Genomic DNA, 27,987 nt, shown 5'->3' with positions numbered 1-27,987 from the left:
CACCCCAGAAGTTTATCATTGGAATCGTCCATGCATTAAAGTGCATGGCAAATCATTAATAACTGGATAATCTGGTGTGATCTTATGAAGTTTGTCAATCTGGTAGATTTTACTAAGGATTTTACTAAGAGGAATGCTGTCAATTTTTACAGTATTTTCATTTGATATGGAACTCCCTCCTGAATCTGTTTGTCTGCCGGGCGGTGGGGTAGCCTAGTGGTTAAGGCGTTCGCTCGTCACGTCGAAAACCCGGGTTCCATTCCCCACATGGGCACAATGTGTTAAGTCCATTTCTGGTGTCCCCCGCCGTGATATTGCTGGAATATTGTTAAAAGCAGCGTAAACCAAAACTCACTCACTCACTCACTGTTTGTATGCCTTTAAGACCTCAGACACTGAATAAGAATACTAATCCAAATCAAGTCCAGGGTGATTTGGCTAGTCTAGATTGCTTTAGCTCTGAAATTAGGCATTGCTTTGGGTTTTTTTTTCAGATTTTATTTTTCATTTTGTAGCAACAGTGAATATATTTTTAACTGTTTCTTGGACTAATTGTTAGTTGAGTGAATTGCTTAGTCCCAAGTATGAGTCGGGGTACAGGATACTTCAGTATTCATTGATGATAAAGATGTTAAGAATATGAGTGTAAACTGCAGTTTTCAGCAGAGGTTTATGCACTAACATTATCAGAGTACACAGGGGTGGGGGGTAGCCTAGTTGGTAAAGCGTTTGCACATCAAGCCGAAGACCTGGGTCCAATTCCCCACATGGGTACAATGTGTGAAGCCCATTTCTGGTGTCCTCCTGCTGTGGTATAGCTGGAATATTGCTAAAAGCAGCGTAAAACTCACTCACTCGTTTGCTCACTCACTCAGAGTATGCAAGCCAGAGATGTGTTTTACTTAACTTCGGACTGGTGTGTTAATATGTAAGTGTATTATTGATTTCTTGAATCCAGTGTTGAGGTTCTTGAAATGGTCGGTGGCACACCCTGTTGAATAGGGTCGCCAGTAGCACTGAGACAATTACATCCCAACATACCTAACCCTGAAAGAAATGTTACGTCATTGCTACTCAGCACTTATTACAGACCCCTTCAAGAACTGACTTGGGAATAGATACATCCTGAACACAATGTTGTATTACTTGCAGAATCTGAACATTCCAGCAGTTTTTGAGAAATGAGCTGTCCGTTTAATGACCACGCTCAAAGACCTCGAGTCACAATATCCCCCCTATGAGGTCCCTGCAAACATTGTATACTGCCTGGAATTAGCGAGGGTTAAAAAACCCGCTGTATTGTTTGGTACTCAATTGTCACAGGTATTTGTGTCTGAGACCCCCAGGTGTATCTGTGTGGGGTATGACGGGAATTATCTCTGCTAATTTCTTGTATTTCTGATGTATATCTGCATAAACATAACAGCGAGAGGTTGATAAAGAGATAGCACTCGGAGTGGGAATTTCTTCTCTTCTGTTTTAAAAGAATTTTCAAATGGTTGGACTTCGTGATATGGGAAGGATGTGTGTTCCTCGTTGAGATTTGAAAAACTGGTAAAGTTTGGGGAGCAGATTTGTGGTCAAAGGGAAGCAACTCTGTTAGGTTTGTCTGTGGGAAACTCTCCATGTTTGAGCACAAGGTACATTAATCATAGCCTTCACTCTTTATGTGAACATTTAATAGGTTATAAGTCATTGGTGATTTAGTACATATGTACATTCCAGTGTGTGTTACATTCACATTGCCACCCAGAGTTACCTCCCATGACAGACAATAGTGGATGAGTAGAATTGATGGGATATTGTAAGAAGCGAAAAAAAACCTCACTCACTCACCCTTCATTCTGAAGTGTTACCATATACTCATTTCACTTTGATTTAATATCTACGCTTCCTGACATACAACATTACTTTGGAAGGTTCTTTGGAAACAAGTGACCGCCTCCGTGGTGTAGTGGTTAGAGCATCCGCCTGGAGAGCGGAAGGTCGCTGGTTCGATCCCCGACCGCGTCATACCAAAAGACGTTAAAATATGGTACTTGTTGGTCCCTGCCTGGCGTTCGGCATTAATGGGTACAACAAGGACTGGTCGGCTCGGAGTCAGTATAGTGTGTCTGAGTGGGGTATTCATGCTTCACTGCGGCATGGTATCTCAGTGGGCTAGCACTATAAAACCAGCTTCAGTCTGGGCTAGTACAAGCAGCCGCACATACACATACACACGCATGCACGTTGTCATATGAGCAAAATATTATCAAGCACGACGTTAAACCCAATTTCACCTCACCTCTTTGGAAACAAGTACACTGATGCAATAAATGACAACAGTAATGTGTACGAAATGACACAGGTACCCATGCGGGTCAGATGTGGAAAGGTTGAGGGGTTTGAGTGTCGAAATTCAGGTCGGGTGGTAGTTTTCTTTTACTTCCTCAAATTGTTATGTAGTAAGGCTGGAAAGTGTGGGGCTGAAATAATAGGGAAACATACAAAAACAAATGTGTGAGTTTATCTTGCTTTGGCGGGAACGAGAAAGTGAACACTGGTTCAAACCTGTCAGTAAAGTTCGAGTAATGTGCAGGGAATAATCCCCTTAACCAGTAGTTGATAGCTGTAGCAATGATCCTTGCCTGAATGGCTTATCACCAGAATACCTGGACACCCTGCACCAGAATACTGTGACCCCCTGCACCAGAATACCTGGACACCCTGCACCAGAACACTGTGACACCCTGAACCAGAAGACCTGGACACCCTGCACCAGAACACTGTGACACCCTGCACCAGAATACCTGGACACCCTGCACCAGAACACTGTGACACCCTGAACCAGAAGACCTGGACACCCTGCACCAGAATACCTGGACACCCTGCACAGAACACTGTGACACCCTGAACCAGAATACCTGGACATCCTACACCAGAATAATTTAACACCCTGCACCAGAATATCTTGATGTTGTGCTCAAGAATACCAGGACGCCTTCCACCAGAATACCTTGACACCCTCCACCAGAATACCTTGACACCCTGCACCAGAATACTTTGACACCCACCACCAGAATACCTTGACACCTTGCACCAGAATAGTTTGACACCCAGTACCAGGATACCTTGATGGTTGTGCTCAAGAATACCTGGACGCCTTCCACCAGAATACCTTGACACCCTGCACCAGAATACATGGACACTCTGCAGTAGAATACTATGGCACAATGCACCAGAATACCATGACACCCTGCAGTAGAATACAATGGCACAATGCACCAGAATACCTTGACCCTGCACTAGAATACTATGGCACAATGCACCAGGATACCTGGATACCCTGCACTAGAATACCTTGACACCTTTTGGAGATTTCAATCTGACATCAGACTACAGGTGATTACATCAGACACCCACTGGATGCTAAATGACACAAACTAGTTGAAGGCTTGTGTCATCTGTCCGAGTAACATCCACAAACAAGCCTCTAGTATGGTCCTTGATTGTGTTGCGTGTGGAGACGGGGTGAACTGGGTGTGTGGGATGGCTACATGTCTGTTTTGTCGGTGGTCAGAAGGTGTGACATGACCAGCACTCTCCCCACCACCTCCATGTAACCCGACCCACAACAACTCGGAAACAACTGAGCTGATCAATATCTTGTACCTAACAGGAAGAGGCCTGGCTCATTATTCTCAGTTGTTTGTAAAACAGGGTTGGATGACTCGGCTCTGGCCAGGACTGATCCACTGTTGTGTTATCTTCTGGTTTTTCACTGTTTAGATACAATATGAGATATATGATCTCCTGTTGGAATCATCCAGTAAAGTATGTTAGAATGCAGACCAAGTTAACAGATCACTGCGTCATATCTGTCCCCGGTCCTCCTGCCAGGTAGACATTATGTCGTCTGGTATGTCGTCCCTTGATCCCGCTGGAATGCCAGGTAGTTTCCATGATTGCTGATCCACTGGGATCAGGCTGGATCTGATAAACAATAAACGTTTGTCCTGATGTGAAATACGAGCTTGTTCTCTACTAAATAACATGTGACAGTAACTGTTATGCCCTTTATCACTGCCATGGCCACTAAAGGCCGCCTTACAATAAGAGTAACATGTGGAGATGGGTGGCTTGGGGAAATGGTATAAGGGAGGCAACTCTTGCAAACAGTCATGAATCTCTCATGTTTTGATAACACTTCAGATCTGATGTGTCAGTAATCAATTAATGTTCTCCTCATGGAGGAGGAGTCAAAGATGCTCTGGTTTCAGTCATAAGCATAAAGACTGTGAGGTCAATGTAGCAAGACCAAGGTAAGTGCACATAAAATCTCCAAAACATCAGCATCACAAGACATAAGGTCGTTTCAATAATAATAATGAGAATATTTATAACGCCTTCTTTCCAGGCTAGATATCCTGCTCAAGCATAATCTGATCATTATCCCCCGGATTTTAACTATTTATGTTTTCTAATGCAATTTTCATTGCAACCACTGGGTGGAAATATAGTACAACTTTTCGTAGATTATCAGAGCATTGTGATAAAATGATGTAATACAAGTATTGATATTGTTGGGTCACAATTTTTTGTCCATTTTTAGTATGTCAAGTATTTGCCATCTAGACATCCACGTAGTATGACTGTATGTCCATTGTTTAGACCAACAGTATTTCAGGTGTATGATGTCGGACAGTATATAATCAGGTCTGGGCCTGGATTAATGGCTTGTGTCTCATTAACCGTTGTATGTCAGCGTAGTGGCCTTGAACGTTTTTAGTCATGTAATGGGATTTGAACCACAGACCTTTTGATCAGTGGTCAGTCTTGTCCACATTATCAAAGAGGGTAACCCCGTGAGCAAACTGACAAGGTAATCATTATAAAGGTGACTCAACTCCCTGCTACATACACCCCTGACGAAATAAGTCTGGATGTAAGGGGAATAACTCTGACCACTTGTGTTGTAGAGCCAGTATAGACATCAAGTAGTGCCATAGGTTTTGTATCATCAAGGGGAATAACTCTGACCACTGATGCTGTAGATCAAATGTAGACATCAAGTAGTGTCATAGGTTTTGTGGTATGTCCGTCTGTTGAGGTCTACATCAAGGGGAATAACTCTGACCACTTTTGCTGTAGATCAAATGTAGACATCAAGTAGTGTCATAGGTTTTGTGGTATGTCCGTCTGTTGAGGTCTACATCAAGGGGAATAACTCTGACCACTGATGCTGTAGATCAAATGTAGACATCAAGTAGTGTCATAGGTTTTGTGGTATGTCCGTCTGTTGAGGTCTACATCAAGGGGAATAACTCTCTGACCACTGTTGCTGTAGATCAAATGTAGACATCAAGTAGCATCATAGGTTTTGTGGTATGTCCGTCCTGTTGACTACATCAAGGGAACCACTGACCACTGATGCTGTAGATCAAATGTAGACATCAAGTAGCATCATAGGTTTTGTGGTATGTCCGTCTGTTGAGGTCTACATCAAGGGAATAACTCTGACCACTGATGTCTGTCTGTAGATCAAATGTAGACATCTGACCACTGAGTGTCATAGGTTTTGTGGTATGTCCGTCTGTTGAGGTCTACATCAACTCTGACCACTGGGAATCAAACTCTGACCACTGATGCTGTAGATCAAATGTAGACATCAAGTAGCATCATAGGTTTTGTGGTATGTCCATCTGTTGAGGTCTACATCAAGGGGAATAACTCTGACCACTGATGCTGTAGATCAAATGTAGACAAATGTATATATCAAGTAGTAGCATCATAGGTTTTGTGTAGATATCAAGTAGCATCATAGGTTTTGTGGTATGTCTGTCTGTTCAAAGGGAATAACTCTGACCACTGATGCTGTAGATCAAATGTAGATATCAAGTAGCGTCATAGGTTTTGTGGTATGTCTGTCTGTTGAGGTCTACATCAAGGGGAATAACTCTGACCACTGATGCTGTAGATCAAATGTATATATCAAGTAGCATCATAGGTATTTTGTCTGTATGTCCATCAAGGGAATAACTCTGTTGCTGTAGATCAAATGTATATATCAAGTAGCGTCTGTCTGTTGAGGTCTACATCAAGGGGAATAACTCTGACCACTGATGCTGTAGATCAAATGTAGATATCAAGTAGCATCATAGGTTTTGTGGTATGTCCGTCTGTTGAGGTCTACATCAAGGGGAATAACTCTGACCACTGATGCTGTAGATCAAATGTAGATATCAAGTAGCGTCCGTCTGTTGAGAGTCACCTAACTTCCACTGATTGTAGATCAAATAGCGTCCGTCTGTTGAAGTCCTCTTCAAGGAATAATGGTAATCTAGTGGTAATACACTGTAAAGCCTCAATCACCAATCTGTCGAAAAGAGAGTGTACGACACCTGATTCCTTGTTCTTACAGATCGGTCATAGAACTGATGGAATGGTTGTTTAAAGCCGCACTTGGCAATGTCCAATATGATGGCCGGCTGTAAATAATCGAGTCTGGACAAGAGAGCCACTCAGTTTGCAGGTTAAGATGTTGAGATTTTTTGTTGACAGGTCTTCAGGAATACAGCAAAGAGGCTTGACACCACCTCTCTGAGTTTCTGCCCTTTAACAAGTGTTTTTGAGGTTTTGTTTCAGCCCTGCTTATAAACTTGAACCAGATTAATACCTTCCTCTATATAAACACTGAAGCCTCCCTCTGACCCGATGTTATTGTCCTTGGTTTACACCCACTGATTGAGTTCTCACCAAACCTAGAGGAACTCCCTGTCTGTATACACGTGACTGGGGCATAGTAGACTGGGTCCAGTCTCTGTTGGGTAGTTCTTGATACAGTGACACTAGTGGTACATGCAGCAGTCTCAAGTCAACCTTACCAATATACTATTTACTGGGACACTAATTTTTAAACAGGTATCCTCACCCTGGGCAGGGAAACCCACTTTAATGACAATATTTGTGTACTTGGTTAAGAAGTTTGTTTTGTTTGTACAATGTCAGTGTTTGGAAATAGATAAATAAAACTGCATTCAAATGAACTTACATCCTGAATTAATGCCTCTTCACTGCACTCACAAGATGAATGAATGTTGACGTTATTTTGCCTGAATGACTCGGAGTGGTATCTTAGGGCTGTAACCCTTTTAGGTCTGCTTCAAACTTTGTGGTCAACACTTTGCTATGTGTACATAACAGAACTAATTGAGCCATACTTCATATTAACATATTTTCAAAATCCTTTTATACCATTCGAGTTAGCTGTATTAAAAATCTGTATTATTTGCCATAAGGTGAGAATGTAACCAAATTAAGTGCAAACAACCAAATTAATGACCTTTGTTACATCATGAGATATAAGATGTGAGAAATAAATTTGTTTTGATTCAAAGGGACATAACTCCATTATACATTCAGCAGGAAATTTGTAACTCAAGACTGTGTGACTGGGAAGAGGACCGTACAGATTAGCTGTTTTAATTGTATAGAGACTACAGACCCAGTCTAGTTGCATCAGTTTACACCAGACTACAACACGCGAGTCCGCACCGATCACTGCATGTGTTGCAATGATTAAACTGTCATGGTGAAATAATATCACTGGGTCAGTGGAGCACAGGATGTCTTACATTTTCTTCTTCATCACATAGAACATATTTTCTTTACAAGCTCTGCATGTATATGGTGCCAAGGTTTCGTCTGTCTGAAGTGTCTTTCGTTCCGAGGAAGTATTTTTGTTCCATGTTGTACTGCACTATGACTACATTGGGCAATAATTTTATCACATTCTTGACATTGTATTGCTGTAATGGTTTTGTCCTTTTTAATATTTTGGTATCTCATTTCATATGACCAAAGTAAATTTCATGTCAACCGTGTATTTATTTTTTGGTATTGTTTTTCTATTTTTGTAATTGCATATGGCTCATTAATGCTGATGGATTCGAGCCTGATTTTCAGTAGGATCCTGAGGTTTTTGGAGGGTGAAGGTATCAGTATTTGTTTTCTTCACAATGTCTCTCATCTCTTTCTTTTCAGTTGGAATCTTTCTTCATTCTTCCCCCTCATGAGCGAAAGTTTGTACCTCGGGAAAGACAAAGACTACACACAATGTTAGCTGTACGTCTCCCTATAGTCACTACTGTTCCCAGAAATCACAACACTCAGTTTAGGCACATTTATCATTATCTGGGTCTTAAACCTTCATGAAGGAAAATTATATCAAGTCGCTCAAATTTTCTAGCATAAATTCTCCAATTTAAGACATAGGAATTGTTAAGTTTGCGTTTAAGAATGCATTTCATTAATGATTGATCCTTGATAATATCCATTCTTGTGTAAAAAGTACTTAAAGCCCAGATAATTGTATATAGATGTAGTGTTAAAGAGATTTCATTTTGAATTTGACATTGAGAGCTAAGAAAGATTTGCACCAGATTTTCTTCACCATCGTCCGTCAGGGCTGGAGTGTCCTGCAGCTTCAGGGTTCATACAGACATTGTGTTGATTAGTGTCACCCAGTGTAGCTTCATCACCTGTATCAGTTCCACATCGCCCACGATACCGACCCATTGCTTACCCCCCTCGTCTCCCCTGCATGGTTCATGTGCATTGTGTGCTGCATGTGTTGCGTTTGGTTGCTTGGTGTTTGTAATGTGGGACTTTGCAGTGCTTGCTCGTCTCTGCTAGAACCTTGCTCAGTGTGTTCTGTTGCCTGCCATGCTTGTTTTGTTTTATTCTTAACCAGTTAACATTGATGCGTTTCGTGTTTAATTGACCCACTACACATCTGTGTGTTTTAACTGACCAGGATTAACCATTCTGTAACCATACAGCTTGTTTGATACTCCATACAAAGGCATGCTGACCGTCAGAGGGTGTCCGTCTACAGATATATACCCTGTGTACACACTTTCCACTAGGTGTGTAGGGACCCTCAACTAAGGGTATATTTTGTATTTACTCAGCACTAGATGTATATATCATATAATATATATCAGCAATTGATCATTGGGTGTATGTCAATGACTCTCTGGTAGGTGTAGTTATCAAGGACATTTAAATAGGTATATGACTGCCAGGTGTATATATTGACTTTCTCATAGGCGTATATGTCAACGACTCTGCAAGGTTTATATATCAATGTCTTTGCTAAGGGTAATTGTCAATGACTCTAAGCTAGGCATTTGAACTGACTGCTGAATATCGTTCATTCTAATATCAACGACTTTTGATGTGGGATATATCTACATATATACAACTCAGTTAGGTGTTAAATATGAACTACTTTCAACTATGGTCTATATAGCCAGGTTTCTGCTAGGTGTGTTTATCCTTGAATCACAGATTTTTATACACCTCTCTCAGCTAGGCATGTACGCATCACAAGCTCTCACTGATATCTCCTGGGAGTGTTCTACACAACCTGCTTCATTCAGCATGGTTAGAAAACTGCCAGGATTTTTCTCTGCAGGAGATTTTGTTCCTCCATTTCTCTATCTAGATGAGTTGGAACTGTGATGACGACTTTCACGTGTTGATTGACATGGCTTGTTCCTTGCTGTCATCACTCGGCCATTCACTTGTCACTGAGCTATAGCTATAGATCATGTCATTGCTTACTTCGATATCTGACATTCCTAGACAATATGTCACACTAAGTCATACCTTACAGGTAAGTCATCTAGTGCCAGTATATGACAGATACTATGTATGATTGGAATGTTCTATTTCAGGGATACCTGTATGAAGAATGTGGCACAAACGTGTGGTTATGAATGTATATATTCTAGAACATAGCTGGCCTAGTGATTTGACAAAGACCATGTAGCTTGCATGACAACCTGTGCAATCGGATGTAGATTATATACTCCTGGTTTACACACTCGACAAAAATGTGCATCACAGAGGTAGCAGTTGGTTTCAGTGGAGAGGGCATGCATATTATAAGGACTCATCCAAAATTAAACCTCTGTAAAGATGTAAAGTCACAAGAAAGGGTCCAGTGGAAGAATGCTACTCAAACATTCAGAAATTAAAACCATTCTAGAGATTCTAAGTCTGATGAAAGGATGCAGTTGTTGAAGCTGTTGAAGTAGTTTAATAAATCCATGATTGTTGTATGGTATTACCACCTGTGAATTAACCTCTGTAGTGAATATTGTACAATATATTTGTGAAATAATATAATGTGGATTAATACTATTACATGTGGTTTGGTATTTGACAAGAGTGGGCTGCTGATTGTAACCATGTTATCATGTTTGGCAATATCGCTGGATTCGCAGCTTAAGGATAGCATTTTGGGAAGACAGTCTAACACTTGTATTACTGCATTGGAAAATAATGGTAACATTTTGGGATATATGGATGTTATATTTTCTACTTACTTTTTAAGATATTGAAAAATACTAACTTATTGTTTTTCTGGCTGGGATTTTGGAACTTGACTTTTAATATATATTTTTGCATATCATCTGCACTGTTTCAATGATTCAGATAAGTTAAGTAAAAAATGAAACTAACCGAAAATGTACAAAGAATAGAATTAAAATATGAAACAGTAATCGGGGATGGAAGAATGTATTACCCTAATGTCCCTGACTTCAGACATTCCAGAAACAATAACAGATGATATACCAGTTGTCATATTTTGTGAAATGCAACCTTGTTCAGAGTCAGTGTAATCAGACTTCAGAGTTATATGGGAGGCCATTGTCACTCAACCTGAAGTGTTTCCAAATTCATTTGACTTAAACCCATAAATTTATTTGCATATTAGAGATTGTGATTCCAAAAAAAGTTCCAATTAAATGACTTAGATTAAGCAAGATTTTTCCACCCCTGATAATGTTTTATACATGATTCTGCAGAATACATTAGTATTTGCTGCAGAACTTCTATGTGAAATATACAGTGTAGGTTAGTGATATACATGATATCAGCATGTTATGTACGAGGTAAGTGATGGACAGCTATGTAATACTGACATGTAATAAACATGCCATATACATGCCAAGTGTGACAGGTCAAGTGATATTGCCCGACTATTGCAGCTGGAGCGAGTGTTTAGCAAGCAGCCAGATTCCGAGGATGGCGAAGGAAAGAAGAAGGAAGTAGGTGGCGCCACTGTTTCTAGCAAACTCCCGACATAGTAATGCATGCTGTTTTGTATACAGACCTCCAACAGAAAACTAAGTTTGATATTTTTGGTATTAGGTGGCTTGTTCTGGAGGATACATTTTGGCGATTATGCCTGGATTATGAAATTAAGTTGTATGTCATATACAAGAATCTTATATCAGTAGATTTCAGTTATGTTGTATGAGTAATTTTAAGTAAAATTTTATTTCTCTAGCTACATTTATTTAGAGTTATGAATGTTCTTCAATGCCATTTGTCAATGTTTTGTTTGAAGAATGATTTTAACGTGACTGAGAATTCAGTTTGAATTAGATGCCAGAGATTTTCAAAATAGCAATATACTGCCAATATTATGATCCAAAACATTGTCTTTGTCTGAAAACATATCAAGCTGGAATTAATGTCCGCAGTATTTCTAAACAAAACAAGAAACATTACTTTTTAAGTCATTGAAAGGTTTCGAACCAGGACATTTTGGTCAAAGCACAACACTATGTGTTTATGGTCCAATATCAATCCCTCAATGGTCCTATTCCATGTATCAGGATACTGACGGTAATTGCATCATTGAGGGTACTGCCTAGACACATGTACATTTCTTCCTGCTAGGTTTTGTCCAAAGTGATTCCTGTAAGTATAGCTAACCACGTAGACACAGGTGGCGCCATTGCCAAGAGTTCTGGTCACCTGTAGGCCTGTAGTGGACTAACCACAAGGGTAGTGATTACACAATGTGGTGTTGGTGCTTCTTAATAGCTTCTAGACACTAGATGTTTTACCTAGGCATTGTTCGCCTTGCAATGCACACACTTCCCCCATCAAGGTCCATGCTGGATTAAACGTGTCTCATTTTATATGAAATAATCCTTTAAAATATCATGGAGATTTTGTTTGTAATTGAATTCGGTGTATTTATATAAGAGTACTTATATGTTACTCATACCCATATTTAATCTGTTTGTTTATACATGAGATTACTTACATAATAATTGAATGTTATTGTTTATATCTGAGTGAAATAATTAAATTGGTTCTTGTTTGTTAGTAAGTTTGGTCACACTCACCAATAGAATCTGATTCTGTTTATCCTTAACTGACTTGTTGACATTGATGTAGTGGGCGGCTGTTCAATTCATTCTTGTACTAATATTTCAACATCCATATTGTCACCAACATGTGTTTTTCATGTATAAATTCATTCTTTACAATCTACTACTGACCTTTCTGAAGAATGCCAACTTGTTACTTAACTCATGTATTAAACCAATTCCCTTAAACTAATTTCCTTTAACTGCAGCTGTTGGCAGGTTGGTTGTTAACTTGAAGATGTGCTCATGTCCAACAGCTAGACAGGGCTGCACCTCACCACTCATATTTGACGCAATGAAAACGTAACGTTTTTCAGAAGCAGAAAGTTTCTGAACAATAAGGGGTTGAAACTATACAACAAAGACATGATAACATACAAGTCACTGTAGATGTCACAATACAATGCCTATTACTGTGCCCTTATTTTATGTCATATCGTATGGAAACTTCCGGTATTATGTATATTCAGGTTTGAAAGAAAACTGAAATTCAGAAATATGTTCATATTACCTACTTTAGTAGTGAACTTACAGAACCAAATTACATTACCTCCAAAATTTTGGTCTGTCAAATATTGAAAAAAGAGTAGGTATTATTTTTACGAGTCTATCATCTTGTAATTATACAGTGTTACAGAAAAAATAATGTTTCATATCATGACAGGAAAACACGATGCACCTGTTTACTGATGTATTGTTTCACCCCATTGTCTAGTACAGTATTGGCACCATATCGTTGTGGAATGCTGGGTATCATGACATTCTCCTGAACAAGGTCAGGTCTAGCTGTTGCCTTCACTGAAGGGAGACAACTCAGCTACTACATACTAGAGCGTTTTTCGGCCATGCTGGTCTGACTGTTGCGATGAGCATATCTTTTCTGAGTTCCGACTGGGAGTAATTGCTGTGATTGTTTCACATTTTAAGCTGTCTGTCGCTCCTATTCTGACATGATGGTCATGTGTGTTATATAGGCAGTGGAGACCAGAATCCAGGACACGTCTCTGATGGTGCACTTCTTTGGCAAGTATGGGAATGACGTCCTCAAGTATGATGACTTTCACAGGTGAGCCAGACAGAGGATGTGAGGTGTGCTGTGAAAATACACTGCTCAGAACACTACCACAACTAGAAGGCTGTGTGCTCTAATACCACCAGTCATGACATATTAACTGTAATCACATTAAAAACATCAGGTGGGCTTTAGTTCTTTTGAATGGAATAGAATTGTGCACATATATGTATATAACTCAAGGCATTTCAGCCCTTCTGGGATCCATGGACTTAAGGGAAAGAATGGGAATTTACATGGCTTGGCAGAAGCTGATTTGTTTGTAGATATTAATGATTAAACATGTCAGCCTCCTGAGGAACAGAAATGAGGTTATGGTCTGTGAGACTAAAATTCTCAAGATTTGTCGTGTCTTCCACAGTTTATGAAGTGATATTCTATGGGTTTTTAGGGTACAACCTGGGCATTAATGTCAATATAATGCATACTTCTGTCACACTTTCATAAGATGTCACAGATTTTAAGAAATTGATGTAACTGGTTCCATCATGTGTTGACCAGATTTATGGAGAACCTGCAGAGTGAGGTAATTGAGCTGGAGTTCCTGGAGTTTTCCAAGGGCATGAACACGATCTCTGAGGTGGACTTTGCGCACATCCTCCTCCGCTACACCCTGCTGGACCGCTCTGAGATTGATGAGTGTATCGCCAGGGTCAAGGACAGAATTCAGCAAGAGAAGGTAATTCTGTCAGATGATTGATAGAAATGGGGTTATAGTCTCTCTTCAGACACTGAAAGAATAACTGAGAAGCATTGCGACATTTACTAAACTTTGGCGAGTGTAGATTTCTTCACTTATTTAAAGATATTCTAAGGGCCTCATTTCTGATTATATATTAAAATTGAACAATAAAAACTAATTTTGGATAAAAAAAATTACTAATCAGAAATACGTAATAATAATAGAAATGGTAAGAATTAATATCGAAATGAAAATACTATTATCAATGCATAAATGTGTTGCCATTCACCAGTGACTTAACATATAGTGATTTCTTTCAGAAGTATATTTTCTCTTGTTTTTCCTCAAAGTAACTTCTCCAATATTTATCAAGAATCAATTGAAGTGATAATCAATCTCAATCAGTGATCTCATGTTTTTCGTTCCTGAGATTACATAGTAAATGATAGTCGTTAAATTAACGTCATGGTACCTCGCATCATTAGACAGAGAATCCTTACTTGCCCACGTCCAACTTTGGATTAATCAATTTGATAACATACATAATATAAATTTGAGTCATGTTAGTTAACCAATTAAGGTATGTATACTACATGCAGCCAGTGTAATTGGCATTATAACCAGGGGGAAAATGACTTTTAAAATGACTATTGTTCCAAAAACCGTTGGCAAATGGCATTATAACCAAGGTATTATATAGGCAGGAAATCCGTTCTGACAAAAACATGGCATTATATCCAGGATGGCATTGATTCTGAATGTGAAATGTTGGACATTTCAGGGCATTACTTTCCAAGAGTTCAAGAAGTTCTGCCAGTTCTTGAACAATCTGGATGATTTTTCAATCGCCATGAAGATGTATACCTATGCCCAGCAGCCAGTTTCCCAAGGTATGATGTACACATTACAGAGTTGCAGCCCTTAGTTCCTGCAGGTGGTTGGTTGAAGTCACTGAATTTTATTCTTACCCTGTCTGTGCAATATGCATGCTTGTAGATTTCACCTAATTGTTAAACATTTCTCATCAACAGACATGATTATTTAGGGACTGATGTGAGATTTAACGAACCCATGAAGATAAGGGTTAGAATTGATCTCCAGTACCCCATGCTTGTCGTAAGAGGCGACTAACAGGACCGAGTGGTCAGGGTCGCTGACTTGATTGACATGTTATTGTATCCGAATCATGTAGATCTATGCTCATGCTGTTGGATCACTGGATTATCTGGTCCAGGCTCGATCATTTTACAGACCGCCACCATATAGCTGGAATATTGCAGAGTGTGGTGTAAAATTAAACTTACTCACTCATATGATGGATTAGTGTTCACTTGTTCAATGAATGTATTATTCTACCGACTGAGGGTTTTGTTCATGTGAATGTTGTTATTGTTATGGTCTTTGAGCGTAATTGGTGTGTGTTTCAGACGAGTTCCAGAGAGCAGTGAGAGTTTGTACAGGCTTCACTCTGGGCAAGCATGTTGTCAACACTGTGTTCCAGATCTTTGATTCTGATGGAGATGGCCATCTAAGCTCCCCTGAGTTCATTGCTATCATGAAAGACAGGTTACATCGTGGCTCCAGGGTCAGTAGAATCTGTAGCCATACCAAATACACACAGAACCATCTTGCAGGTTTTAGTAAAATGTTGACAAAATTACCCTGTATATTCCCCCACATGTTGACACAGTAGTAGAACTGAAATATTGTCCAAAACTGTGCAAGACCCATTCACCGGAATACTGAGTTATTCATTCATTCATTTTAATTGTTACGGTGGGTGTCTGGTGGCTATGTCATCCCAAAAGATTTTATGAAAGAAAATACTTCTTGTATTCATACCCAGCACTTAGCGTAGAGGGCTTAAACTACAGATTGTTGGTCTCAGGGTACATATAAATGTGCCTCTTTATTTGGGAGCTGCAGAATGGAATCTCAGTTGTCAGATCCTCAAAACGTCATTAGTAGAATTTTTTTTTTATTTCATCCAATGTTAATAGAAAGTTCCCATAAGTAAAGTAATTACAAAACTCTTGATACTAGTAACTGGAGGTCTTCTGGACCTGTCGCTTGGTAGATCAAGGTACAACCCTGGACTCACTCTCACTCTGTTTTTCTACTTGACAGTCTCACCTGATGCACACACAGGGGACATGGGAAGCCTTTCGCCAGTGTATCCGCAATGAAATGAAGAGCAACTAGCTCCCACCTCTGTCTCCACATGCCTGCAATGAGTGTCCACACATCCAGTATCTCAAAACTCACCTCATCATGTGATCAGGTTTGAACATCTGCTCCGCTGTTTTCAGTGAATCTTTGGAAAGATAATGGAGGCTGTTCCATGAAGATGGCTGCTCTCTTAACTCAAATCAACAATGCCACCACAGGTCAACATACTTCAACTGGTCATTTGTGAAAAAAATCTCATGATTCATGTATTTTGCCAGTTATCTCCCTTTACCCACATCAAAGAGTTGTCTCCCTTGACTTTCGATGACGCCATGGTATCTTCGAGGGAGACTTGGACAAGAGGAGGATACTGAGACTAGATGAAGTTTATCACAATGCCATACTTCACCTTATTATTAAACACAGTGGACTGTCTCCAGTTGCATTATTGATATCCACTGATTTAATACTGCCAAAAGTATTTCAGTACTGGGTACAGTTTGTACTACACCAGTGATTGTTACCTGCCAGTTTTGACACAAAGGAATTGTTTTTCAGCTTAGGTGAAAGTGACTAAATGACCCAAGTTACAAATCTCAGGATGTTATCAATAGATTGGCTGCAAAATTGCAACCATTTCAGGGGCTTACATGGGAATACTTTTCTCCAAATTATTGGTCCCTTCTGTAACTTGCAGGATCCCAATTAACAGTTGTGTGCTTGACACTCAATCACTTTTCTCAAATATGCTACATCCTTAAATCTTTTGTGAATTAACCTTTAAAGGTAGACAAGAATCTTAAAATAATCATGCACAAATTCACTTAGATGATATGCACTATATGTCATTTTTCTCAAGTCCTTCCATTATATCTTGAAACATATCCTGAATGTTTTTTTCTCAGATTACTTGTTTTTGCTTTAAGATCTGTTTGTTATTGGATCATGTTATTCCACTGGTGTGGTAAGCACTTAGGACACTGTGATACAGGGTGCAATCTGTGTACATAATGTGTGAGTGAGTCGACCATGTGATAAGTTATGCATTCTGGTTGTTGAATGAGTTGGCTGTGTTACAAATCAGCTTTTCGTGATTGGATGGTAGCATGTAAAGAATCAAATTTGAAAAACAAAAATTTGAAAAAACTGACGAAATTTGATCTGTGGTAAAAAAAAAAGAAAGGTCCTTACTTGACAATTTCTAATCAGTGAAATCTCAATTGACTCTTTCGGATGCGTTATTTTTTAGTTACAGTTCTGCCATCCATCAAAATATTTTACTTGTATTTACGCAAGTACCAATTTGTTCTGTGTGATGTCCTGAGTGGGCCCGTCTCTGCCTGTTTGTATGTCGAGTTTGAACTGTACAAGGCCTATGACAAACTGTTAACTTATAAAATGTGTTCTGTTCTCCTCCTTACAGAAAAACATCAGAATGGCCAACTTGAATAAATCCTTAGTGTGTTGTATCCTGTTAGCCCATTGTTTCGGAGGGCTGTGTGAGTTTGTTTGGTATTCCACTATTGACTCCAATGCCACCATGACTTTTAAAAGAAAAAAGTGACATCACCTCATCTGTCATGTCATTTGCATTGAGCTGGCAATGAGACAGGGAGAGTATTTATACCCTGGGTTATTAAAAAATGTTTGAGTTTCTCCAGAATGCAGGAGTGTGTGGTTTATGTATACAGGAATGTAGTGTTCATTCTGATGTTTTCTTTCTCTGCTAAGGACACCTTATTTTTGTACAGAAACTTTATGAAATATTAAACAATATTATATCCTCATGTTGTGTTGTCACTGTCAGTCACCGGTTTGAGTTTGATCCAGACCGGATCATGAGCATACACCAGCGTGTATTCATGTTGTGACCAGACATTCCAGTGCATCTTAGGAGAAATGTAGGTTGCTGAGGACCAATATTCTTATCTGCCTGTGTCTTTTGTCTTGATACACTTCAGAAAATAACCTTGAACTTGAGGACAAACAACTGATTGTTTGAATTACAAATATATAGTTCAATTTTTATCACATTGAGAACATGTGAAGAACAGACACTATCCATCAGTTTACTTAAGACATGGGTTGCTGAAGACCCAGGTCTTAAGCCAACAAACTGGATTGGGCAGTCAGGCTTGCTGACAGGCCATTGTATCCCAATTGCATAGATTGATGCTCATGATGTTGAGCAGATGATTGTCTGGTTACATTCTGCTACAATATGGCTGGAATATTGATGATTGGACTTCCCCTGGCTTTATGGGTTCACACAGACTAGTACGATTAGCCACATGAACACTTGACTTAAATGTTACTGTTCATGGCATTTTATGAAGTTATGCATGCATTCAAGCATAAATCGCCGCCTTGAATGGCAATACATGTACTTCATTTGTTTTCTGAACACAGCAGCTATGGCTAGGTTAACGAGAGATCAACGACAACATGCCATTGGACGTTTAGACTCTTGTCAACGTGCTCGATGTCATTGCTAATGACTTCAATTGCAGCATACGAACGATAGATTTCGTTACATTGTTCAGAAATCAAGTGAACGATTGCCATTCAAGCCGGCAATTTATGCCTGAATGCATGCTTGATGCACATGCATCTCCATTTTAATGTTGTGTTTGTGCGAACTCTTTCCTTTCCACGAACAAAACATTTCTAACCTCAATCTCGAACATTACTTTATTGGGCAAAACAGGCTATACGACCACGATTAATGTTTTCCTCAGTGTATATTTAAAAAAAAATAGATTCAAATACTCCATTGATACTTAAATGTCATTTCAAATATTATGACGTTTCTTATGAACATAAATGTAAGTGGATTATACCAGATATTATTCTGATAACTATGAACATACATCAACAGTCCTCGTTTGATTACCTGGAATATGTTGTTTGAATACTAGAAACATACTCTCAGTGAGTGAGCGAGTGTGGTTTTACGCCGTTGGGGGACGCCAGAAATGGGCTTCACACATAGTACCTATGTGGGGAATCGAACCCGGGTCTTCGGCATGAGCAAACGCACCACTAGGCTACCCCACCGCCCCATACTCACCAGTCTTGCTTGCATTCAAGGAACAGGCACCTACAACCTTATTTGATTGCCAGGACCATGATCTTTGTTTGCATTCAAGGAACAGACGCCTACGGACCATGTTTGATAACTACGAACATGCACTTGGTGGTCATGTTTGATAACTACGGACCATGTTTAATAACTATGGACCATGTTTGATACCTATGGACCATGTTGGACCTATGACCATGTTTAACTTCATATTTGATAATTCCAGGACCATGTTTGATAACTACGGACCATGTTTGACTTGGACCATGTTTGATACCTACGGACCATGTTTGACAACTATGGACCATGTTTGACACCTATGGACCATGTTTGATAACTACGGACAATGTTTGATAACTACGAACATGCACTTGGTGGTCATGTTTGATAACAGGTATATTGTTGCACGACTTGTTTGATTACATCATTGGACAGCATTTAGAAGTGATACACATAAAAGTGAGAATTTGTGGATGTCATCGTGTGTTCCTCAAAATTAAGAAGCTGACATCTGTAAATTTTTGTGTTCATCATCATGTATTTGCTTGATATCACATCCTAAGGTACTGTACAGCTTCTCAAATTTATCTGCCACCGCTGTATTGAGTTTTCAGTCTGTCTGGGTCAAATTATCTCACCCTTTAATCATGTTATAGCCGAAAAACATACTTTACATAATTTCAAAACCATTTTCAAAATTCAACTTTCATGAGGGGTACATGGGTTGATTTAGCCTCTATGTTTGTTTATGTTCGCCGAGCCCTGAAGAATTTCTTCATCCTGATCAGTGAGAGGCCAACCTGAACAAATAAAATCCAGAACTCTTGACATTACTGGATCTTTCCCTGTAGCTTCTGCTTCATCCACTGCAGTAACTGACAAATCCTCAAACACTGAGAACTGATACATATCTGATTCCAGTGACTGATATCATCTGAGGACATCAGTCAAGACATAGCATAGTGTTTGTCAACAAACACTTGCTGTAGATATGAGATATTTAATACTGTGGATATTTGCTTTACACAAGATATGAAAAAAACACCCTTGATCATAAAAGTTCCATACTTATAAACACACAGTTCGTCCACCATTAGGTAACACACTAATATACCAGTCATCTATAAGTAATTCTAGATATATAGGCATGCACTAATACAATAATATAGTAGTGAATATGCTGCACAGTATAATCTTGTCATCAAACAGACACAAATGGTTGATTTGAATACAAAATATAAATACATGTACACTGTACTTAACCATACCAAAAGACGTTAAAATATGGTACTTGTTGGTCCCTGCCTGGCTGGTTGTCTCGGAGTCAGTATAATGTGTCTGAGTGGGGTATTCATGCTTCACTGCGGCATGGTATCTCAGTGGGCTAGCACTATAAAACCAGCTTCAGTCTGGGCTAGTACAAGCAGCCGCTACTTACACATACATGCACGTCGTCATATGAGCGAAATATTCTCAAGTACGACGTTAAACCCAATTTCACCTCACTTAACCATACTGTTCAAAGACTTGTTTTATGGAGTGCTAGATTCCTGGGCCTAGATTTTCGAAGCTCTCTTAGCGCTAAGATGGTCGTATGTGCCATACATTAGCATTAACTTATGACGATCTTAGCGCTAAGAGAGCTTCGAAAATCTAGGCCCTGGACATGAAGGATGATACAGAGACCATGTAGACAAAATATCTACCAAAGCTTATTGAACATTCTAGGTGTAAAACAATACTTGCACACATCCATTCATTCACGAGAAGTGATAGAATATTTAGTGATCATGGTGATCCTTGAAAACATTTTATCAGTCATAACCTATTTTTATCTTAGACTGCATACATTTAGTTAACTCAAGGAGGCAATGCAAACATGCTGTTTTATTTCAATACAATACATTACATAGATAACATATAATTTAACTTACTTTATCTTGTTATCCCAACTTGTCCCTTCTCTGACCTGTCATGTGCTCATAGAGTTTTTGGGAGAACAAAACCTGCAGTTTAACCAGATATGTTAGCTTGGCCAATGAGTCTTTTAAGCTTCTTGACATGGGTCAATTAAAGAGTGACACAGAAGTGCATCCTTGATGGCTGAGACCTTATCTTCAGTTGGGTGGATGTCTTGAGGTGAATGCCACAGTTCAAGGCGAGTCATGACTTCATCTAGAATATGATTATGGTCACCCTCATCCATGCCCCGTATCAGGACATCGTCCAGGTAACACATCACACCCTCAATACACTGCAAAATCTGGTCCATTGTCTCTTGGAAAATGGCTGATGCAGTGGTAACTCCTTACATCAGTCTCTTGACTTGGTACAATCCATGGAACGTATTGATCATTAGGAATAATTGCACACGGGTCAAACTCCAGCTGTTAGTAAGCATATGAAAAGTCCAATTTTGTGAACACTGTGCCACCTGCCAACTTACCTGACAGGTCACTGACATTTGGTAATGGATACATTGGTACCCCTTCTTCCAGTTGAGGATTATCAAGAATCTTGTAGTCACCACAAAACCTAACAGTATTATCGCATTTAGGTACCTCAATGAACCCCAGTCGCTTTTATTTAGCTACGGCCTACTTTGCATTTCCCTTAAGGCGGACATTAGCCTCAAACAACTTTCTGTGTTTGTCAAGAAGAGCAGGTTTACTTGCTGAACCAATAACATCCTGACGCTTTTTAAGGGATTCTCCAGTAACTGCCATAGTGTTGATTTTCCACCAATCAGGATGAAACTTTCAGCCTAGATCTTGCCTCTTTGAACCATACATCACCTCCACATTACCTTGGCCCATGACATCATTCCTGTCACCCGAATACAAACGCAATGTCTGCTCAAAACCGTGCAGCGGTAAATGACACAAATTTTACTGCAGAAATGCCTCTGTTGTTCTTTCACTGATAAGTCGATATCAATGTACTCCCAGATATTTTCCCTGTATATACAAGTACCCGTCTTATTTTTATGACCATAAATTTAGATAATAATTGGCCGGTAACCCATTCAGTTCTTGTATTAACAGTTGCGATCTGACATGCGGTGCGGATGCGCCAAATTTCTATACACATGTCTGAGAACCTTCATTCGTGGTACACAATACTCACTCTCGCCTTCAATTTTGCGAGCTTGCACTAAATGTATAGTGCATTTATCTACATCCACAGCAAGGAATATTCCCATTCTTTTCTATTTGTTTTAATTATTACAATATTATTTTTGAGAGTGGGAAGTTACAGATTAGAATCTTATCAGTTATTATAACTATATATTACATTTCATTTTACAATATGCATGTTAATCTATTGTGAAGCATGGTAAATACATGAAAGATAGACATAGCTGTACATTATCACATCCTGAGGGATTAGCCCCACTTCAAATACTTATGCAGTCGAATGGGGAACATAGTCTGGCTTCTATGCATTCACTGAATGACAGTATCACAGGCAACAAAGCCATATTGTACAACTGTTGAACCTGTTGAGTTTCAATCACACACCACCTTTGCACAATGTCCCGTCTGAAAGGTCAAGCAAAAACACTGCTGTCTCTAGACATCCCATCGTTATCTAAGGATATAACACGTCTTTAGTTCTACGCGAGACCAATAAGGGTCATATCCACAGATGACAGGAGTCTAAAGTGTTTGGGTGCGTTTATGAAAAAAGACATTGAGAGTGATGCTAGGTCCTTTGCAAATGAATATAGACAGGGCTTTTTGGCAAATATAAACACTCGGAAATGGATAGGAGATAGGAATCTGATATTGGTATCGGTTTTAGAAACAGCAATGAACGCGAAGAGAACAAATGTATTTCTAGCAGCAAGGACAGTATTTGTTCACGAGCTGGTAATCGGGAGAAAAAATAGGATCGCACCAAATCAAGCTATATTGGTAATAAACACTCGCAAGAGTTGCCAAGGAAGACTCTGGATCAACAGCTGACCGCCGATAACGGGTCCCAAACTTCTGACGAGGAAGAAAAGAAAGAAAGAAGGCGAACCTGATTCCAATATTGGTAATAACCAACTAAGGCTACATGTTATTGGTAGCCAAGTCCAGTATACAGAATGAAGCAAATTTAAAGCCCCCGACTCATCCCATCACAAATTGAAAATCAGTGCTCAAAAACATGCGAGTTGGTCAATGACATTGCAACATCATCACACGGTGACACCCGAGATGCCAAAAATGTTGCAACAACTCCATGTTTATTGATAAAGCCATCAAAGTAGCGAAACATGAAGGGGTCGTGGGGATGGGCGATTTCATAGACGTAGCGTTAAGCAGGCTATCAGAGAAACAGATTGTTTTAAAAACAGGGGGTTTAGATTCTAAATCTTTTAAAAAAAACAAAAAAACACAAATGTGTAGGGTGCAGTGATAGGAAGAGTTTCTGGACAGGAAGGAAGCAGTAAAAATCAAATCATCAAGATAGAGGACCTGTTGCAGCGGAACTTTCACTTAACTTTTCTAATTCACAGCCACATCCCATTAGGCCACAAAGACAAACACAACATTGTTCTTACTCATCCACTGTACCCGAATCCAAATAACTCCGAAACAGGGCCCAGTTTCACAAAGCTCTTGTAAGCCTAAGATCTCGTAACATTTCTCTCGTAGAATTCGTACTTCCTATACTGTAACATTGACTTACGATAGTCGTAGCACTATGAGAGCTTTGTGAAACGGGGGCCAGGTGTGGTGTCAGATAGGGAAAACAATCTGATCCAATATGGAGTGAGTGAGTGAGTTTAGTTTTACGCTGCTTTTAGCAATATTCCAGCAATATCACGGCGGGGGACACCAGAAATGAGCTTCACACATTGTACCCATGTGGGGAATCGAACCCGGGTGTTCGGCATGATGAAGGAACGCATTAACCACTAAGCTACCCCACCGCCCCGATCCAATATGGCGGTGACAAATGACCTTAATAGCCTTTTGTACTTTAGGCATTAATTGTGAATTGTCATATTCTAGTTTGTGTACGACACAGACACGACACAGACGTTTACGATGTCACGTGTTGAATGTATTATTCTTCTGTATGTTCGTTTAGCGCCATGGCCAATAAAATTACGTTCAGTATTATGCAGGAATATTAGTTATCATGGTCATTCTTGTCCTCTATTCTCCGCTTCAACTTCTTGCTTAGTTATGCGTTGCATTACATTTTTTTTCTAATGCCTCAGTCAGCACCCATCCGGCCGAGGGGTTCTTAATTTATGCCAAATCCCATACACTTCCCCAAATACTAGGTATCTTTTGGATCTGGTTTCCAGGTATTCGCAATGGACATTTAACTTCAGTATAGCGATATGTAGAACACTACTCTTTCGCATGACCAAAGAATTACTTCATGGAAGGAATCATTCCAAATATAGGCGCAATGAGATCTTTGACAAGGCCAGCACATGAATATGCCCCCGAAGTACAAAATCTTTTTCGATAGGTATACTTCCATAACTACAAATGGTCATCTATCTTTGAGGGAGCGCTCTGGCTTTTTTTCTAGAAGAACAAACGTGTTATTCCAAAGGGAAAGCCAGCTGATGAAATATGGCTCTCGGCCTGCCGAAATGAATCGGTATTGACTGAAATTCAAGACAAGACCCTTCCAGCGTTTGGCATGTCAAAGTCTGGTACAAGGCTGAGACCACTAAACAGAGAGGATGCCATTGCATCTTGGCATCTATGCCCCAGACAAAACAGGTACACTGATGTACATGCCAATATTACTCGTTATGCCCTAGACTCCTGTCTGGTCTATTTTACAAAACAAGCCAAATTGAGGCGGCAATTTTATTTATATATATATTTATATAGCGCCAATATCCAGATCACCTGCTCAAAGGCACTTTGTTTTTTTCTTCGATCATTGGAGGTCAGTCTCAAACGGCACAATGTATTATCAATCTCAACTCCCTGGGGATCATACAACTCTTGCAGCCACTAGGCGCACCGAGTTATTGTGGCTTTCCCATCCTTGCGAGGTACCCATTCACACCTGGGTGGACTGGGACACATAGTGACAGTACTTTGTCCACGTTTACTGCATGTTGCTGTACCCGCAACTAGGTATTTGCACGTATTCATGTGGCCACCATCTGGTCATATACCAACGGATTCGTGGGTTCTTTTAAGTGCACAGTGTTGTGTACTGTACACTAGGGGTTGTGACAACACAGAGTCTGCACGCAAAGTTGACTCCAAGGTTTTTTTTACACCCGGTCACAGGTGGGCTCGATCCCGTCACCTCAAGCTCGCTGGATCACTAGCCTGACGCCTTAGCCAGCTCGCCCACCATGCCCCCGCAATATTTCATAAGGATCAAAATACTTGGAGAATATGAGGACATCCTCCCCCAGGCTGAGACAAGAACATGAAATGGAGCTGGTTACATGGAGATGAACTTGGAGCCTGTGCAAAGGGAACAATATGTATAGACAGTGGTATCTTCATCCTCTATTGATGATAGCTGTGATCGTGCCCCTTAAGTATCCTGTGCACTATGTTGTAAATAAATAGATCTGCTTGATCCCATGGACACATCTTTTTGTAATATGAATGGTATACTCTCTGCAAGGAAAAGCTATAAAATATTGTCATAGGGGCAGATAGGTATGTTATACATTTAGTGTGATGTACCCAAAGTGCAAGCGCGAGAAACAAGGTGAGAGTAAGTATCGTTGAAGTATTGCACACTGCCAATGGAACGCTCCCAGAAACGGATATAGAAATCTGGCGTATTCGCACAACAGGTCAGCTCGCTACAATGTAAACAAAAACTGAACGGGTCACTGGACTATTATTATCTAAATTTATGGTCATATGGTCATTAATAAAACAGTTAACATAAAAAAGAATTTGAAAAAAATTAATACATAATAAACTATGAAGGTGGTGTTCTTGGCCGCATGGCAGGATTATGTAAACTGTAGGACCATGACAGCTATCAGCTACCACATAGTATGCATGGCCATACCTGTTTAGAATCAGGGCCTAGATTTTGGAAGGTCTCTGTGAGCTAAGAATAAGATAGCCTCAGTTAATGTTAATGTATGGCACTTACAGCCAACACTAGGAGAGCTTTGAAAATCTAGGTGCAGGTTTGCTAAGGCACCTCAAAGCAAGATGACTTGCTTTCAAACACTTAATAAAAGAAACATCAGTTTGGTCGCAGCAGGTTTGCTAAGGCACCTCAAAACATTCCTTCCCAAAAGATGAACAGGAAATGGTCTTACCTGACCTCTGAGATGGTACGGTGTTCTCCATGAAACATGCTTCACATTACAAACCTGGTTGCACCCCCAAACCTGGTTGAAACATTCACATTACAATGTCAGCAGGATGCCGCGACTCACGACAGCACAGAGGAACCAGGCGCTAGGAAGACACACTGCACAAGCCATTGCCAATCACTTCCAGGTCAACGTTCGGACCATCTCCAGGCTGCAGCAACGTTTGCGGGCCACCAACACCACAAATGATCTCCCCCGTACTGGCGGACCAAGCGTTACCACAAGACGACAAGACCGCCATGTTGTGCGACATCATGTACAGAGTCTCTTCTTGTAGGCATCCGAAACAGCACGCCAGACAGTGGCAACACAAGAAGACCAATCAGTACTGATACAGTATGCCGATGTCTTAACAGAACCTCCATTGCTGTAGACCTTACCGTGGACCTATCTTCAACCCTCGTCATCGGCGTGAACATCTACAGTTTGCCCTACAACACCAAAACTGGTGATACAGAACTTTTCTGTTCACAGATGAGTCGGTACTGCGTATCAACTGTAGATGGCAGAACAAGAATATGGCGACGTGGCCAGCGTTACACAGACCAATGTGTTATTAAAGAGATTCATGGGAAGGTGCAAGCATCATGGTATGGGGTGGAATAGGCCTGAACCAGAGAGTGGGTCCTGTGGTGTTCCAGAACCTTGGTCCAGGGAGAGGAGGCGGCATCACAGCGGTGCGCTACATCAACCAAGCTCTCAGACCCCACGTGATACCACATTTCGCATGTCGCCAGAACAACATTTTCCAGCATGATAACGCCCGGGCCCATACTGCCAGAGCTACACGGAACTTCCTACAGCATAAATGTGTCAACATTATGCCGTGGCCAGGCCTTAGTCCTGACTTAAACCCAATTGAACATCTTTGGGATGATATTCCGAGGAGACTAAATAACGTCATGCCAAGTCCGAACAAAGCCGAATTACTGTGTCAGGCTTTTCTCAGAGTGTGGTTCCAGGTGCCAATGGCCTTCATCAATCGATTGGTGAAATCCTAACTTATTTTTCTCAGCAAGTTCCATCGCAACTTATCGATTTGTCATTATAGGTATGTCTATGAGGGTAGAAAAAAGATGTCAATAGCCTTCTTTGAAGAAAGGTTATCTTTGCAAGGCAGCCATACCTTCTTTGAAGAAAGGTTATCTTTGCAAGGCAGCCTAAGTCTATAATGATTGACATGTCATTTCTGACACCAAACAAAGTCTATCACAAAGTTCTTCGCTCAGCACCTAAGTCTAAGGGATCGCATCATTTCATAATTTATGGCAAGGGTGGGTGTGTGGGGTTGTGGTGGTTGGGTGTGTGTGATGATGAATTTTATGCAGAAGAATGTACAATGTGAATGCAAAACCCCACCCCTCCCCCCAAATTTAAGTACAAAGTAAGTGACCCTCCTGCATATCATTACAAAAATCAATGACCCCCTCCCCATAA

The 27,987-nt window shown here is 40.1% G+C and overlaps 1 protein-coding gene across 1 annotated transcript in view; it reads left to right on the top strand.

Annotated features, from left to right (window-relative positions):
• The window catches only part of LOC124266245 (calcium uptake protein 3, mitochondrial-like), a 101,232-nt gene extending 83,304 nt beyond the window's left edge, over positions 1 to 17,928 (top strand). The window contains 8 exon segments of the mRNA XM_046701061.1: positions 8,026 to 8,106; positions 11,043 to 11,102; positions 11,740 to 11,760; positions 13,193 to 13,284; positions 13,792 to 13,969; positions 14,754 to 14,862; positions 15,400 to 15,557; positions 16,100 to 17,928. Of these exon segments, the coding sequence (XP_046557017.1) occupies positions 8,026 to 8,106; positions 11,043 to 11,102; positions 11,740 to 11,760; positions 13,193 to 13,284; positions 13,792 to 13,969; positions 14,754 to 14,862; positions 15,400 to 15,557; positions 16,100 to 16,174 (774 nt within the window). The 3' untranslated portion in view covers positions 16,175 to 17,928.
• The last annotated feature ends 10,059 nt before the right edge of the window (positions 17,929 to 27,987 follow it).

Source organism: Haliotis rubra, unplaced genomic scaffold, assembly GCF_003918875.1.
Source record: "Haliotis rubra isolate DU_JTF1 unplaced genomic scaffold, ASM391887v1 Scf124, whole genome shotgun sequence".
Lineage (NCBI taxonomy): Eukaryota > Metazoa > Mollusca > Gastropoda > Lepetellida > Haliotidae > Haliotis > Haliotis rubra.
This window is presented reverse-complemented; position numbering and strand designations above follow the sequence as displayed.